This window comes from Muscardinus avellanarius (genome assembly GCF_963383645.1).
Source record: "Muscardinus avellanarius genome assembly, chromosome: 18".
NCBI lineage: Eukaryota > Metazoa > Chordata > Mammalia > Rodentia > Gliridae > Muscardinus > Muscardinus avellanarius.
In genome coordinates, this window is record NC_137804.1 from 7659621 (window position 1) to 7674466 (window position 14846).

At 53.4% G+C, this 14846-nt stretch overlaps 1 protein-coding gene across 1 annotated transcript; it reads right to left on the bottom strand.

Annotated features, from left to right (window-relative positions):
• Positions 1-9614: 9614 nt before the first annotated feature.
• On the bottom strand, positions 9615-14611 carry XCR1 (X-C motif chemokine receptor 1; the record flags this gene model as incomplete). Its single annotated transcript, XM_080715332.1, has 4 exons — positions 9615-10665; positions 11153-11218; positions 11302-11338; positions 14512-14611. The coding sequence occupies 4 exons, from the start codon at positions 14609-14611 to the stop codon at positions 9615-9617; spliced, it is 1254 nt and encodes a 417-aa protein (XP_080571458.1).
• Positions 14612-14846: the final 235 nt, after the last annotated feature.

Genomic DNA, 14846 nt, shown 5'->3' on the forward strand with positions numbered 1-14846 from the left:
GCCACACAATGACAGCTCACACTCACTCAGTTGTCAAAACTCTTGTAAATTATATCTCAAAAAAACCCACCGCAATGCATTTTTAAAAATGCAGCGGAGCCGGGAGTGGTGGCACACGCTTGTCATCCCCGCGCTTGGGAGGCTGAGACAGGAGGATCGCACAGGTTCAAAGCCAGCCTCAGCTACTTAGTGAGACCCTGTTTCTAATAAAATATAAAATAGGTCTGGGAGTATAGCCTGGAGGTAGAAAGCCTCTGGGTTCCACTCCCTGTGCCACCAAAATAAAAAATAAAAAATAAAAATAAAAAATAATAAAAATGCAGCGGAGGTGCCAAAGGGATAATTTACACTGTGTGGGGAAGGAAGTGGGCACAGATACTCTGCTGGCCACTGGCTGACCAGGCCTGAGAAAGGAACAGGAGGCCACTGAAGAGACCGGAGAGGCTGAGGCTGGCAGAGGGGATGGCAGAGGGAGGGCTGCTTCTGCACTCCGCTCCTCTGGCCGGCTGCTACAGACTCGAGGCTGGTGGCTTCTGGGAGAAGCGCTTTTGGAGGAGGGTGACCACACTCACACCATGGTCATCAAACAGCCAGTGTACCTGCGTGCACACCCAACAACAGGTGTGACCGGCTCACCTGGGCTGAGGCACGGGCCAGTAGGGTTTTCTGGAAGCCACAACAGGTGTGACCGGCTCACCTGGGCTGAGCAGGGTTTCTGGGAAGCCGTGGGCCCTGTGTGCAATCTTGTCCAAAAGAAGCAGTGTCCCAGCCGGAAGCGCTCCTTCAAGACTCGTGCCCCTGTGCCCACAGGCCAGGAGGCCCTCCAGCTCTGACCTGACCTTCCTTTGCTGCTGAGCTGCTTCCAGGGTCATGGGGTCAGCTGTCCCCAGGTGCTGATTCCACAGCTGTTTTTCTTTTTTTCTTTTAGTGGTACTGGGGTTCCTGGAAACTCTTCTACCTTCGGGCTACACTCCCAGACACCTATTTTTATATTTTTATTTGGAAACAGGGTCTCTTAAGCCAGCGAGGCTGGTGGCTTCAAACCTGTGCGATCCTCCTGTCTCCGCCTCCCAAGTGTGGGGATTACAAGTGTGCGCCACCACGCCCGGCCACAGCTGTTTTTCTAAGGCGCTTACGGGCCACCAAGATACTGAGCCCTAGGGAACTGGCCACAGGCCGTGGTCACCAAGGGCTGTCCCCGCAGCTGAGCAGCAGCCCCAGCAGGGAGTGAGGAAGTAGAGAAGCTCTGGGGGAAGGCGGCTTTGGAGAGGTATTCTGGACCCTCAGCACGCTACCCTCCCTGTGGGGCCCAACGACTAGGTGGAGGCACAGAGCAGCCCTTTACCCTCCACACCGCGGCCAGCTCCGGCGTCTCTAGACAGCACACCCTTTTCTTGAGGGAGCCGGGACTTCTGGAGTGGACCAGCCCCATCCTGACCCCTATGATCCAGAGCAAACTGCTCCCCTAACTCTGAGGTGTGCTGAGCTTCACACACTGCGTCCCCAGGGCGCCTGGCTCCAGGGTGCCACTCCTCCAGGCCCTGGGTGCAAGTAACCTCCACGGACCCAGGTCCTGGATGCATGACACAAAAGCCTTACCACAGCCTCGGGTGAGCTCATTCAAATGCCAGAGAAATTCACTGCAGGAAATCTTTGGGACTATTGGACTTTCTTGCCAACCACTCAAATTCTATGTTTACGCCTATCCAAACCGTCTGAAAACATCCAATCTCTGACCAAGAAGAAAAGGGGCTAAAGCATTTCAGAACCTTTGTTTACTGCCTGGGACCCATGTCTGAGATGCCGCTATGGCCCAGCTATTACTCTGGAGATAAGAGGCCTCTCCAGGCCTCCAGATTCCTCCTGTACCTCCCCTCCGCCCTGAACAATGGACCAGTCCTTGATGAGGACCCAGAGACACGGATGACTCCTCCAAACTTAGTTCCACTGTGGTGCAAATGAGAGCCAGCGTTGCCCAGGAGCCTGCACAGGCAGGGGCGAGACGGGGTCCCAACAGTCCACGGGGAGGACAGGAGGGGCACACGCCAACCCGGCCAGAGCTCACAATTTTCAACACAATAGCTAAGAACTGACCCAGAAAGGACACCATGTGTCCCCAAAGAGGTGGGGCACCCCAGCTGTAAGCGCCAGCCTGACCTGAAGACAGGGGTGGGGGACAGTCCAATAGCAGAAAGCCTTCTGGGAGGGCCGTGCACCCCGTACCATACTCACCACCACTGAACCTGTGCTCGGCTGGCATCTGTAGGCCCTGAGCTGGGCGGGCGGGCGGCCCTCACCCTTCATGAGGCGGCAGGAGTGCTCAGGCACCTGCCAGAGCAGAGGCCGCCCGAGACAGCCCTGAGCACACGTGAGTGCAGGGTCACTGGGCGACCCAAGCCGGGCCCTATAATTAGTATCCCGCAGCTGGCGTGGGTCCCTCCCTAAGCACTCCTTCCTGATGGCTGCTCCTCTCTTTGAAAGAGAAGGAGGGGTGAGGACCCGGCCCCCACCTCCAAATGACTCACTCCCCAGATCACACGCAGAACCTGCCACAACTCCAGCTGTGGGTCCCAGGCAGGGTCAGAGGACAGGAGTCTCTGAGGGTCGCCTAGGAAGGAAGGCAGGCAGCAGCCCTGAGGGGGTCAGGTCCTGCTGCTGGGAAGCCCAGGGAACCTCCTGGAGGGGAGGCCAGCAGGTGTGGGAACCCTGCGGCCTCTGAGCAACTGCGCAAATGGCAGGGATCCACCTGGCGTCTGGCTCTGCCCCCGAGGACCGAGCGCCTGGTGGGGAAGTGCCAGGGCTCCAAGTCATAGGCTCCAGGAGTTTCCTGACCAGTGCTGCGGGGCCGCCTGCCAGTTAAGAAATAGGAATCTTGAAGCTGAGTGTGGTGGCACACACTTGTCATCTCAGCACTCGGGAGGCTGAGACAGAGGATCCGGGTTCTCGACCAGCCTCAGCTACTTAGTGAGGCCCTCCACAACTTAGTGAGACCCTGTTTCAAAATAAAGATTAAAAAATCGGGCTGGGGTTAGGTAGGGTTAGAGGCTCAGAGGTAGAATGCCTCTGGGTTCAATCTCCTGTACCAACAAAGAAAAAAAAAGAAAAAAAGAAAAAAAATAGGAGTCTCCACTAGAAGCCGACAAAGCACTGTGCAGGCACCAAGGGCGCAGCGTGCCACCCCTGCACCAACACTGAGGCAGGCAGAGGGGCTTCCTGGCACCACTGCACGGGGCAGGTCTGATCTAGGAGCCCAGTGGAGCAGTGGGCGGGGCCTGGCTTTCAGGGAACTTAAGCCCCAGGCTTCCAAACACAGGGTCACTAGCGGCTCCAGCCGCGCTGGTGGGAGCAAGTGGACACACCAGGCATCTGCGGTGTCCTCTGTGACGCTGCCGTCTGGGGTCTCCTCCTAGGCCTTATGAGAAGGGGAACTTTACACACACGAGGCACACCACGGTGCACAAACACAGGCGATGCGGCAAGAAGACCAGCATCCTCGAGAGCAGGAGGGAGGCCCCGCAGGAGCCGGGCCTGCCAGCACCCTTGGGCTCCTCGAGAGCAGGAGGGAGGCCCCACAGGAGCCGGGCCTGTCAGCACCCTTGGGCTCCAGCTCCCAAAACCGCGAGAAAAGCCACTGTGGTGCTGACCCAAGTCCCGACTCTCCAGTCCTGGGGGCTGGCACCTGCCACAGCCGGCCAAGCACCCGGGCCTGGTCTGCAGTGTCCAGGGCGGGAGCAGGGCCGAGCGAGCCCAGGAGGGTCCGCCGCGCGTCCTGTCCTTGCTTTAACCGTGGCAGCTGAGTCTTCCCAGCATGGTCCCCATTCAGATTTGGGGGATCAGGCCGTCTATGTGAATGGTCCTTGACCTTTTATGCAACAAGTAACTTGATGAACACCATGCCAAGCTTGGGGGAGGCTCGAGGTATATTTAGCTCACCAAACTATTTTCAAAGGATCTGTCTCCGGGAAGTTATCTGACCTCTTCTGACCACGGCTTTCCCAGTGCAATGTGGGGAGGTGACCCTTTACCTTCCTTCATTTGATGTGACTAAAAACTGTTCCCCCTCTGAGGAAATGGGAAAAGGGAAGCACACATGTTCCTGAAAGCTCTGGTCCCACACACATGTAATCCCAGTACCTGGGAGCTGAGAAAGGAGAATCACAGGTTTGAAGCCAGCCTTGGCAACTCAGTAAGGCTCACAGCAACTTAGCAAAACCCTGTTTCCAAGTTGAAAAAGAAAGAAAAAAAAAAAAAAAAAAAAAAAAAACTAGGACTAGGGGCACAGCCAGAAGTCAAAGGCCCCTGGGATCCATCCCCAGTAGCACAATGAAATAAGTAAATAAACAAGAACTATGGGCTCAGAAAGGGGGAGGGAAGAACAGCTTTCTTAACAGCTAACTCTGCATCCAGTTTCAGGAGGCTCTCCCTGCCCTGGACAAGTCTACAGTTACCATGGAAAAAGCACCTGGGCCCAGGTTCAGGTCCAGCGCCATTTAGGCCTTTCTGGCCCAGTGCTCCAGCCTCGCCTGGACCTCTTCTGGGGCTCCTCCTCTCGGCCTGGCCCTGCGTGTGAGGGTCTGCTTGGAAGGCTTCTTTGGTCCGTTTCTTCTGGAAGCTAAGGTTCCTCCAGTTCTATTTCCCACCCCAGACCACGGGTGCAGCTGCCTAGGTCCCTGGGCCACAGTGATTGGCCAGCCCAAGGCCAGCCCTTGGGCCCTGGAACCAACCACAAAGCCTTAAAGATTCCCCGTAAGTCTTTCCTCAGAACCACACTGACGTCACGCCCTACCCCTGTCAACAGATGTAGCCTACATGCACACTGGTCCTTGGCTTTCAAATGCTGAGACCTTTATGAACAGGAAGGACTGCTGGTGGGCACTAACACACCAGGCAAGCGGGCTCCACGTGGGAGGTACCGGGCTTGGCTTCTGCCACCCTCCTCTTCCCGAGGTCGTGGGGCCTGTTTGTTCCCAGGATGGCAGATACTTCAGTCATTTTTAGTAAGTCATCAAAAAATAACAAGTGGGTCGGCAGTGTTCCCACGGGTAGACACACAGAAACATTCCAATTGCCACCCTACCAGCTTACTTAACTGCTCACATGGAGGCTTGAACACTGCTTGAGTGAGAAGAATGCAGGGCCGCCGGAAACTGGCGTCCAATGGCCATAATGGACGGCTGCTCTGCTGTGCCGAGCCCCACAAGGACCCTTTCTTGCAGCCTGCTGGGAGTGCGGTTCCTAACAAAGACCCACAGGAGGGCGCAGCTGGAGTACCACATTGCTCCTGCCTCTTTAAAGACACTCTGGGTCTTGAGCTACCCAAGTCTTGTCTTGGCAGGAAAATACAATTTACCCATCAGCTAAACTTCTGCTAAGGAAGCTGGGCTGGAGAGGACAGGTATGGAGTGCTCTGCTGTGTGTGGAGGCAGTGGCCTTCAGCCTTAATGAGCATCATGGGTCAGTGGTGGCACACCCTTGTAATCCCAGTACTTGGGAGGCGGAGACAGGTTTGGGCTCGGAAAGCCTCAGCTACTTAGTGAGGCCCTCTGCTACTTAGTGAGAACTTGTTTCAAAATAAAGAATAAAAAAATAAGGCTGGGGGTATAGCTCCAGGGTAAAATGCTCCTGGGTTCAATCCCCAGTATCACAAAAAAAAAAGAAAAAAGAAAAGGAAGAAAGAAAAGAAAAGAAAGAAAGAAAGAAAGAAAAGGAAAAAAATAAGAAAAGAAAGAAGCCACCAGCTGCTCTGATCCGGATGGGCCCATTCCACCCAAAAGGACTCTGGTTCCTGAACCCCAGGGGTCACTGCCCCAGGCTATTCTGTCTCTAAAGCAACTGCAAAAATAATGGGAGTAAGACATTAAGAACTGAGTACCTGGGTATTCTCTGTACAAGTCTTTCAAAGAGTCTGTATGTTTGCCTATTCTCTTTGTAAGAAATTAAAACCAATTGAAAAATAAATGGAGCACGGCACAATGATGAACGCTTTTAACATAAGCAGATAAACCCTATTTACTAAAGCAAGAACCTTTCGCCTCAACTCAAATAACTGATGACCTCCGTAATCACCGTGGCCCCCAGCTAGCCTGAGAACTTCAATACACTCCAACAGCGGTCGTCCCAGAGGGTGGCGCGGCCCCCACCCGATACAGGCCGCCCCAGAAGGTGGGAGCGCTGAGCACAAACCCACAGCCCGCCCCGCCCCCTCAGGCAGATGGCGGGGAAGGTAAGCCGGCTGGCTGCCGGAGCCCAGGAGGCGGGCAGCCGCAGGAGGGCGGTGAGCAGATTAGGCCCTGATCCTCTGCCCCTAACAAGCCCCTGACCCACTTCCCTGCGGCGAGAGGAAAGTGCTGCGGTCAGAGAAGCGCAGGGACCGCGGCCTCTGGCGACGCAGGCAGTCAACAAGTGCTCTAGTTTTTCAGGAGGGGGCAGCCAATGGAAACGGCAGTGGCGAGGGGCATCAGAGCAGTGTTTAACAGGAAGCCACGTGGGTAAAGCGTCAACCGCGGGCGCGTGTCTTATGTCAAACTGAAACTCGGTCCCCCTCCCCGCCGTGCGCCTGAGCCCAGGTCCCGACGCCGCAACCCACGAGCGCCAACAGGTCGCCGGCGCCTGACTTTCTAACAGGGTCTTTCTAACCGATGGCCAGGGCGGCTTGGCTCCGGAGCGGGCCCACGGCAGCGGGGGCGACCCCCGGGCCCCGGGGCCGGGATGGGCGGGGACCGCGGGCAACAGGTGACGCTCTCGGCGCGGGACCGAGGCGGCGCCCGGGCCCCAGCGCCCCGCCGGTCGCCCGCGGCACTTACGCGGTCGTGGGTCCACCGCCGGGCAGAACCGAAACTTTCCGGGGCCGAGCGGAAGAGTTGGCAAGCACGAGCGCCCGGCCGGCGGCCATGACGCGCAGAGCCGACCGCGGGCGGGCGCGACTACGACTCCCGGCGTGCCCCGCGGCGCCGAGCCTACAGTTCCCAGCGTGGACTACAACTCCCGACGTGCCCCGCGGGCCGGCAGCCTACAGCTCCCATGGGGCCCCGCGGGCGCGATGTGCTGGGAAGGATGCCCGCGGGCCGTAGGTGGGGGCTCCGTCCCGCGACAGTCGCGGGTGGATCGCAGCGGTTTCCTGGGATCCCCGGGCACCCCGGGATCTAAGAGCGACGCCGGGCTTCATGTTGCTGATGAACACTTGGAATGTGGCCAGTCGGGATTGAATCGTGCCCGTGCTGTGCATGGAAAACACGCCTGGATTTCCAAGATTTAGCCCGAAAAAAAAGAATCGAAAATAGCTCGTTCGTATTTTTATATTGTTTTGTGTGGAGAATGTGTTTGACTTCTTGGGTTAATTTTAAACCCCTCACAAGGACTTAGAAAGAGGGAAGTTGAAGAAATGACCTTCCTCGGGAACCACTGTGGGTTTTTTATGGTCCAGGAGCCCTGAGGCAGGGCACTTGTCTTAGACTGGAGGCAAAGAAGAGCTTTTTGAACCCAGTTGGGGCGGAACGGTGGCTTCCGTGGCGAGGAAGGGAAGGTTGGCCAGCAAGGCTGTCCCTTCAGTCCTCCGTTCTCAGCTCTGTGACCCCACCTGCATTACGGGAGCTCTGCTGGGGGACTACAGCATCAAGAGATGTCGAGACCACACGACTGTATTTAATGAAATGCACCCAGGGAGTAAAACACGCTGGATTCTCAAAACTGAGATGTGGGGGAAGAAATACATGAGTGCTTTGGGATGCAGAGTAGGAGGGGATGGGGAGGGGCACGCCTTCTAGCCAGGGACAACTCAGTCCTGCCTTCTCAAAAGGGTGCTTCGGTTTGGCCACGTGGCTGTAGGAGCTGGGGCCCTTTCCCCTCTGTTCCCTGGGACAGCCCACCCTCTAAGAAAAGCTGAGAAAAGTTCTAGGCTGAGTTCGCCCCCAGCAGGTCTCACTGTCCCCTCCTTCCGTGGTTCCTCCCATCGGCGGTGACAGCCCTGCCTGTGGGCTGGCACCCTGCCCCTCCACTGTGGCACCACACAGTCCTCCCCAGCTGCCACTCTGGCCTTAGTATTAAGACTAGACCCCTGCCTGGGCTCCCCTGCACAGGTTGCTGGTCTCCTCCAGCACTAGACAACAGCAAACAGATCCCTGGAGCTGCAGCAGAGCTGGGTAGGTTGCTGCCCGGAGTTCTCCAGGCTCCAACTGAGGGCTGGATTAGTGGCCACTTAATTCCTAATTCGATAACAAATATGGAGTGCCTTCTGTGTGCAAAGTCTTGCTCGCGGGAGTGTGGAAGATTCCCAAGTGCCCAGTTTCAGGCAGTTGCATCCACAAGTTCCTAAGAGGGTGCATGTCAGAATCACACCAGTGGCTTTCCCTAATCCCCACTCCAGAGCCGATCCAGGTAACACCGTGGGCTCAGGGCTCTGCGGCATGTTGAGGTTTAGAGGGTGACTTGTGTCTGTGCCCTGGGGTGTGAAGCTATGGGACCCCGTCAGAGGTCCACTTGGGTACCACCAGGGCAGAATCTAGCCACTGCCATGAAGAGGGGTAAGCAACGTGCTGCAAGAGTGCAGACTAGGAGAGGTTAACACTTAGAGAGAGGCAGCCTGGGCAGAGGAGGGAAGGTGTGAACCCTAGAGACCGCAAACCCAAGAACTGTGACAACTGTTCTCCTCTGTTGCTCTTCAGCAGCTTGGCGTCCGATTGGGCAGGGAGATAAGACGGTGTGTGTCGCTGATACTGATGGAGAGGGACAGATAGGAGGTGAGTGGGACACAGTGCCATAGTAACCGAGATGCCCCTCTGATTTGCATCGTGGGGGTTTCCTGGAGGAATTGCTCTGTCAGCGGGGCTGGAGAGGAGAAGGACGTAGCTCTAGGCCCGGGAACAGCCTGCCCCAGGCCGGGAGCAGGAGACTGACTGGGAAGAAGGGTGTTTTGTGGTTGGATGCAGTGCTACCTGGAGTGGGGGGTGAGAGCAGAATGAAAACAGGAAGTTGGTGGCTTTGAACACTTGCTCTTTATTTGTACATTGAGAAGCTGCCCAGGGTCTGCGGCCTCCCAGATAGCCTGGCTCTGAAAGGGAGCCGCAGGAAGACGCCGAGGATCCCAGGCCACTGCGGGAGGAAGCCATGCACGGCGGTGAGGGCCGTGCGGAGAGGGGCTGGAGGCAGAGTCTGGGGGCTGGCTGTGGGGGAGGGAGGGAGAGGCAGGCAGGGCTCCAGGAGGACGCCGGGTACAGAGAGCGGGAAAAGGAGCTGTTTCAGGGACCAGTGACCAGCATGAAGTCCTGTGAGCCCGCTGCCCCACCCTAAACGTGAGCATGTCAGCCGGCCCACCCGGTGAGGGGGCAGGAGTCTGGTCAGTCTGCTTGTGAGTGTAGACTTAGCACGCGCATCGAGCCCTCAGAAGCCTCAAAGGCACTCCTTTCCTGGCACCCATCCGTGTCTTAGACGCTCCCGACCAAGCACCCTGCACGCGCGTCTGAATCTGAGCAAAGAAACGAATGAGGAATGCAGCGTCCAAAGACTGTTCTGGATGGTGATGTGGAAGGCCCAAGAGCCTGACCTCCCTCCCTCGTGACACGTGACTTCTTCACTGCTCCCGGTCCGCAGCCCCGCCAGCTCACCCCAGTCCGCCGTCCTCAGTAGAAGGAGGGGCCCTCGTAGGTGAAGGCCCTGGGGCCCTGGGCCAGTGGGCCAGGGCTGAGCGGCTGCTGCCGGCCCGGCCACACCTGCCGGAGGAGTCTCCTGAGGTGCTTGCGGAACTTGACCCCCACGAAGACGTAGAGCACGGGGTTGAAACAGCAGTGGGCAAAGGCCAGGTTGCGGCAGATGAGCAGGGCCAGGTCCAGCTGCTGCCAGAAGGTGCAGCTCCGGATCACCCGGGTCCTCAGGAGCGTCTGCAGGAACAGGAGGAGGTTGTAGGGTGCCCAGCTGAGGAAGTAGGCGGTGACGATGGTGAAGATGAGGCGGACGGTCCGGTGGCGGCGCTTGGAGCGCGAGCGGAACAGGGTCCTGAGGATCTGCACGTAGCCGAACAGGATGACCCCCATGGACAGCAGGAAGAAGGCGTTGTGCTGGTAGACGGAGGCGAGGAAGCCCTGGAGCTGGGAGTACACGCATTCAGAGGTGCATCCAGAGGTGACCACCTGGTGGAAGACGGCGTCGGGGATGGAGGACAGGATGCTGGCCGCCCACACGGCCATGGTCACCAGCACGCGGCTGCGGAGGCTGTGGGCGCCCAGGGTGGACAGCGGGCTCACCACCGACAGGTAGCGGTGGACGGTCATGATGGTGAGGAAGAAGATGCTGCTGTAGAGGCTGGTGGAGAACACCATGCTGAGGAACTTGCAGAAGAAGTTGCCCAGCACCCAGCCCACGTGGTGTGCAGAGATCCACACGGGCAGCAGGCAGGAGAAGAGCAGATCGGAGAGGCACAGGTTGAGGATGAAGAGGTTGGTGAGTGACTCCAGGCTCTCGTACTTCACCAGGACCCAGAGCACCAGCGTGTTGCCCACCAGGCTGAGCAGGAGCACCAGGCTGTAGAGCACGGTGGTGATGCTGACAGCCAGCGCGAAGCTGGCGTTCTCGCACATGAAGCTCTCCAGGTAGTAGTCAAACGGGACAGTGGTGGTGGAGCCGGGCGTGCTCGAGAGCTCCATCTGGCCGGGTGGCGGGGATGCCGAGGAGCGTCTGCAACGACACACGTGGAGATTAAAGCCCCGTGCTCGGGCTGGAGGTCAGCGGGACCTGCGACACAAGAAGGTGTGGTCCCTGCACTGGGCACCATTGGCGCACTGTTTGTAACAAGACTAGGGATGTGGGCCAGAGCCTGGCTAGCGGTCAGCTTGGCCAATGTCGTTCTCTTCCATAGCGCGACTTTCTTGTGGAAGGAAGCAGAGACTGGGTTTGCATTCCGTCACAGCCTCCTTTCTCCTAGGAGATGGGCATCCGAGCGGCCCTGAGCTGGCTCAGACTCCAGCAGACAGAGGGAACAGGGCAGGATAGCTGGATTAAGAGGCTTGAGGCCAACCTGGGCTGCGTTTTTGCGCTCTTGGGGCAGTCACTTGACCTCTCTGAACATTAATTCCTCAACTGCAGCCAGGTAGTGATCCCAGAGTCATCCATTTTTTTAACAAATACTTCGAGAGCATTTACTGTGCCTCCCTCCCTCCCTCACCCCTCCTGCAGAGCGCCAAAACCCTGCTGGAGCTGGTGCGCGGAACTTGCTGTCACCTGGAACGGCCTAAAAGCAAGGACCCACACAAAGCGAGAGCATCGCGGGGCTACAACGAATGTTCGCGTCCTGGGAGACCAAATCCTGTTCACCCGGGATCGGCTCTCGGAGCAGAGAGCTCGTCATTTCCTAAGGAGGCAGCGTGGTGTGAGACCTGTCAGCTCTTTCCCATATCCCCTCCTTACACTGTCTTTTCCTAAGTTGTGGTCCTGAGCGATGCAGCTCTAATGGGTTGGTAAGATGACTTTACAGTCCAAATCTGCCGAGTGATCCGAGTTAATACCCTGGGCTATTTATGGTGGAAAAGATAACGTAGCTCGGTTTTGCTTTTGATAGTGACTAAGTAAGTTCCTCCGTGACTAATACTTCTACAAATGAGAACTCTAAGTCCTGGACCAAAACCTATGAAAGAAGGTACAAGCGTTCCTGAGAGCACTGATGAACACAGCAGATGAATACTGAGAGGGAGTAGGCATTTGAAAGAAAAGAGCAGAATGAACTGAGACAAGATTTCCAATTTTATGACTTTGGCCTGAGGTAGGACCTTATCACGGGGCCGACTAATACTCTAGTTAGCAGAAAACTCACAATTTCTTCTACCTTGAAGCAGCAGCTGGCCAAGTCTGGGGCAACTACAACTTCTGGGAAGTGCTACGGGGATCATAGAAACGGAACGGGTTGGAAAGCGCGAGCCCCCAGTTCTGTTTGTATACCCTGCACAAATGTCATCATGAGAGCTAAAGAACGCAGCGGAGGCTCGAAGTGCTGCCCCTGCAGGGAAGACAGCGCGGAGCTTTTTGAAACTACTGAGTCAAGGCTTCAAAAAAAAAAAAAAAAAAAAAAAAAACAACCAGTGCTCTTCAGATGAAAGAGACAGAGCCCAGCCCAGATCTGCACAATGTGACAATCCCAACGCTCAGGATAGAACCCACTTTACTCAGCCCGGAGAAGGAGAAAAACATGACTCACACCAAAAGGAAAGACGTGCTGATGCTGAGACGAGGCCCATTTACAAATGAGGATTAAGGTAGATCTATTATTATTGTGCTCAGGAAAATAAAGGAAAATATATCCATGATGAATTAAATAAATCTCAGCAAAGAAAAACAAGTTATATAAAAGTTGAAGGAGGGATCAGAAATCAATAGTAATAAGAGTTCCATAAAAGTTTCAATAATTTGGAATGCTGCAACATGTTCTAAAGAATCCATAAATTGAAGAAATCAAAGCCGGTCGTGGTGGCCCACGCTTGTAATCCCAGCATTCAGGAGGCTGAGACTGGAGAATCGCAGTTTGCAGACAGCCTCAGCTACTTAGTGAGGACCTCTGCAACTCAGTGAGACCCTGTTTCAAAATAAAGAATAAAAAATAGGGCTAGGGTGTAGCTCGGAGGTAGAATGTCCCTGCGTTCCAATCCATACCCGCAAAAAAAAAAAAAAGGCAGGTTATAAAATATTTTGAGATTAATAATAAAAATATTATCACGTTAAAATTCATGGGATGGAACTAACACAGAACTTAAATAGAAATGTATACGTTTAAATGTTTATGTTAAAATAAAGATCTAAAATCAAAGACTTAACTAAAATCAACCACTTAAGAAGCTAGAAAAAGCAAATAATCTCCAAGTAAGTAAAAGGAAAGAATAATAAAACAAAAGCAGAGACAAGGAAAGAAAAATAACGAGATAAAAGTGAAGAAAACAAACTGTGTTGTTTGAAGCAATTTGTAAAGATCAATAAAACTTTAGATTGATCAAGAACAAAAAGAGAAAGAATACAAATTGTTCACAACAGAAATGAAAAGATTATTGCTTTTCATTATAGGTATAAAAGATTATATAGAGATTATAAAAGATATATAAAAGATTATAGGTTTTACAGATTTTAAAAGAATAACAGAGATACTATGATTAATTTTATATTAACAAATTCAACAACTTATATAAAGTAGATATTTTTCTTAAAAGTTCAACATACCTAAACTGACATGAGATGATTCTCGCGAATCTGAATAACCTTGCCTTTGTAATAGAAATATAATTAGCTCTAGAAAAAATTGCCACAAAGAAAATTATAGAACTAGATTATTTTCTAAGGAAATTTTCAAACACTTGAGGAAGAAATAGCACCAATCTTACACAAATGTCTGAAAGAGAGGACAGAATTCTTCCAACTTATTTTATGAGATCAACAGACCCCTGACACTAATCAGACCAAAAAATTAAAAGAAGCAAAAGCTACAAACTAGTATTTCTCATCAACATAGACACAAAAAAATCTTACAAAATATCAGCAAATAAAATCCAGCAATATATTTTTAAAGTATAATACCACATGACCAAGTGGGGCTTATCCTAGAAATGTAAGGTTGCTTTAATATTTTAATATCAGCTTAAGTCACCATATTAACAGAACAGAGCTAAAACCTGTGAATCTTTTTTGATAAATGCAGGAAAGTACTTGACAAAATTCTACACGCACTCATGATATAAGCTCTCAGCAAATTAGAAATAAAGGGTATATTGAACATCCATTTTTCTATTGGTTATTAGTTCATTTACTCAAAACTTTAAGGAGTGGGGAGAGGGGTGCATTCCTGTAGTCCTAGTACTTGGGAGGCTAAGACAGGAGGATCATAGGTTTGTGGCCAGCCTCAGCAACTTAGTGAGATCCTGTTTCAAAATTGAAAAATAAAATAGGACTCGGGGTATAGCTCAGTGGTAGAATGCCCCTGGGTTCAATCCCTAGTACCACAAAAAAAACAAAGGTAATCATGTTTTGCATCCAGAGAACCCAGGCCAGAAAAAGAACAACACACATCCCAAATGCCTGGAGGTTCTGTGCTGAGGGCCTGGCTGCCCTTCATCCGCTCCTACTCCCAGCTCTTGGCCCAGCTCAGTGCTAAGGGAGGGGACTTAGCTTTCTGGTCTCTGCAATAATTTGGACTGAGAGACACAGCTTTACATTATACAACCACCAATAATAGCACGACCTTCCAGAAAGACTTACAGTCAAACAAGCCCCTTCGCTTCCTTCAGCAAAAGGAAAAGAAAAACATTAGCTAGGTTGTTCTAATTGGGTTTGGCCCACAGATAACCTTCTCTAAAAAATAAATAAATAAAACCCGCGAATTCTCAGGAAACCCTAGATAAAGGAACGGGAGCCGCTGGCAGGAGGGCCCGGGAACCTGCACGGCTTACCTGCCCTCAGGTGGTCCCGTGGCCTCTTCAATCTCAGAAGCCCTGGCCGGACGTCCAATTAGAGGAAAATGTGTGTTTACAAGTCTGTAAAGGAACTCACCTGGACCCACCTCCTCACGGGTCTTGAGGCAGAAATGATACCTCTTTGTTTTGTATATCCTTAAATTGAATACCCGCTGCTTGGCCACAGCTGGCGGCATGGGTAGGATGTGAGAGACCAAGGACAGTACCCCACAGCTGCGTGTGCAGCTGGTTTTACTTCTCAGTGTGGGGATCTTTTATTTCTTACCCTCTCGCCTTAGCTGGAACCCCCATACGGTGTCAAATAGGACTGGGAGGGGCACGTCTTGTCTTGTTTCTAATCTTTTTTTAAGGGGGGGGGGTTCCTGGGGATGGAACTCAGAGGCATTCTACCTCCGAGCTACACCCCCAGCC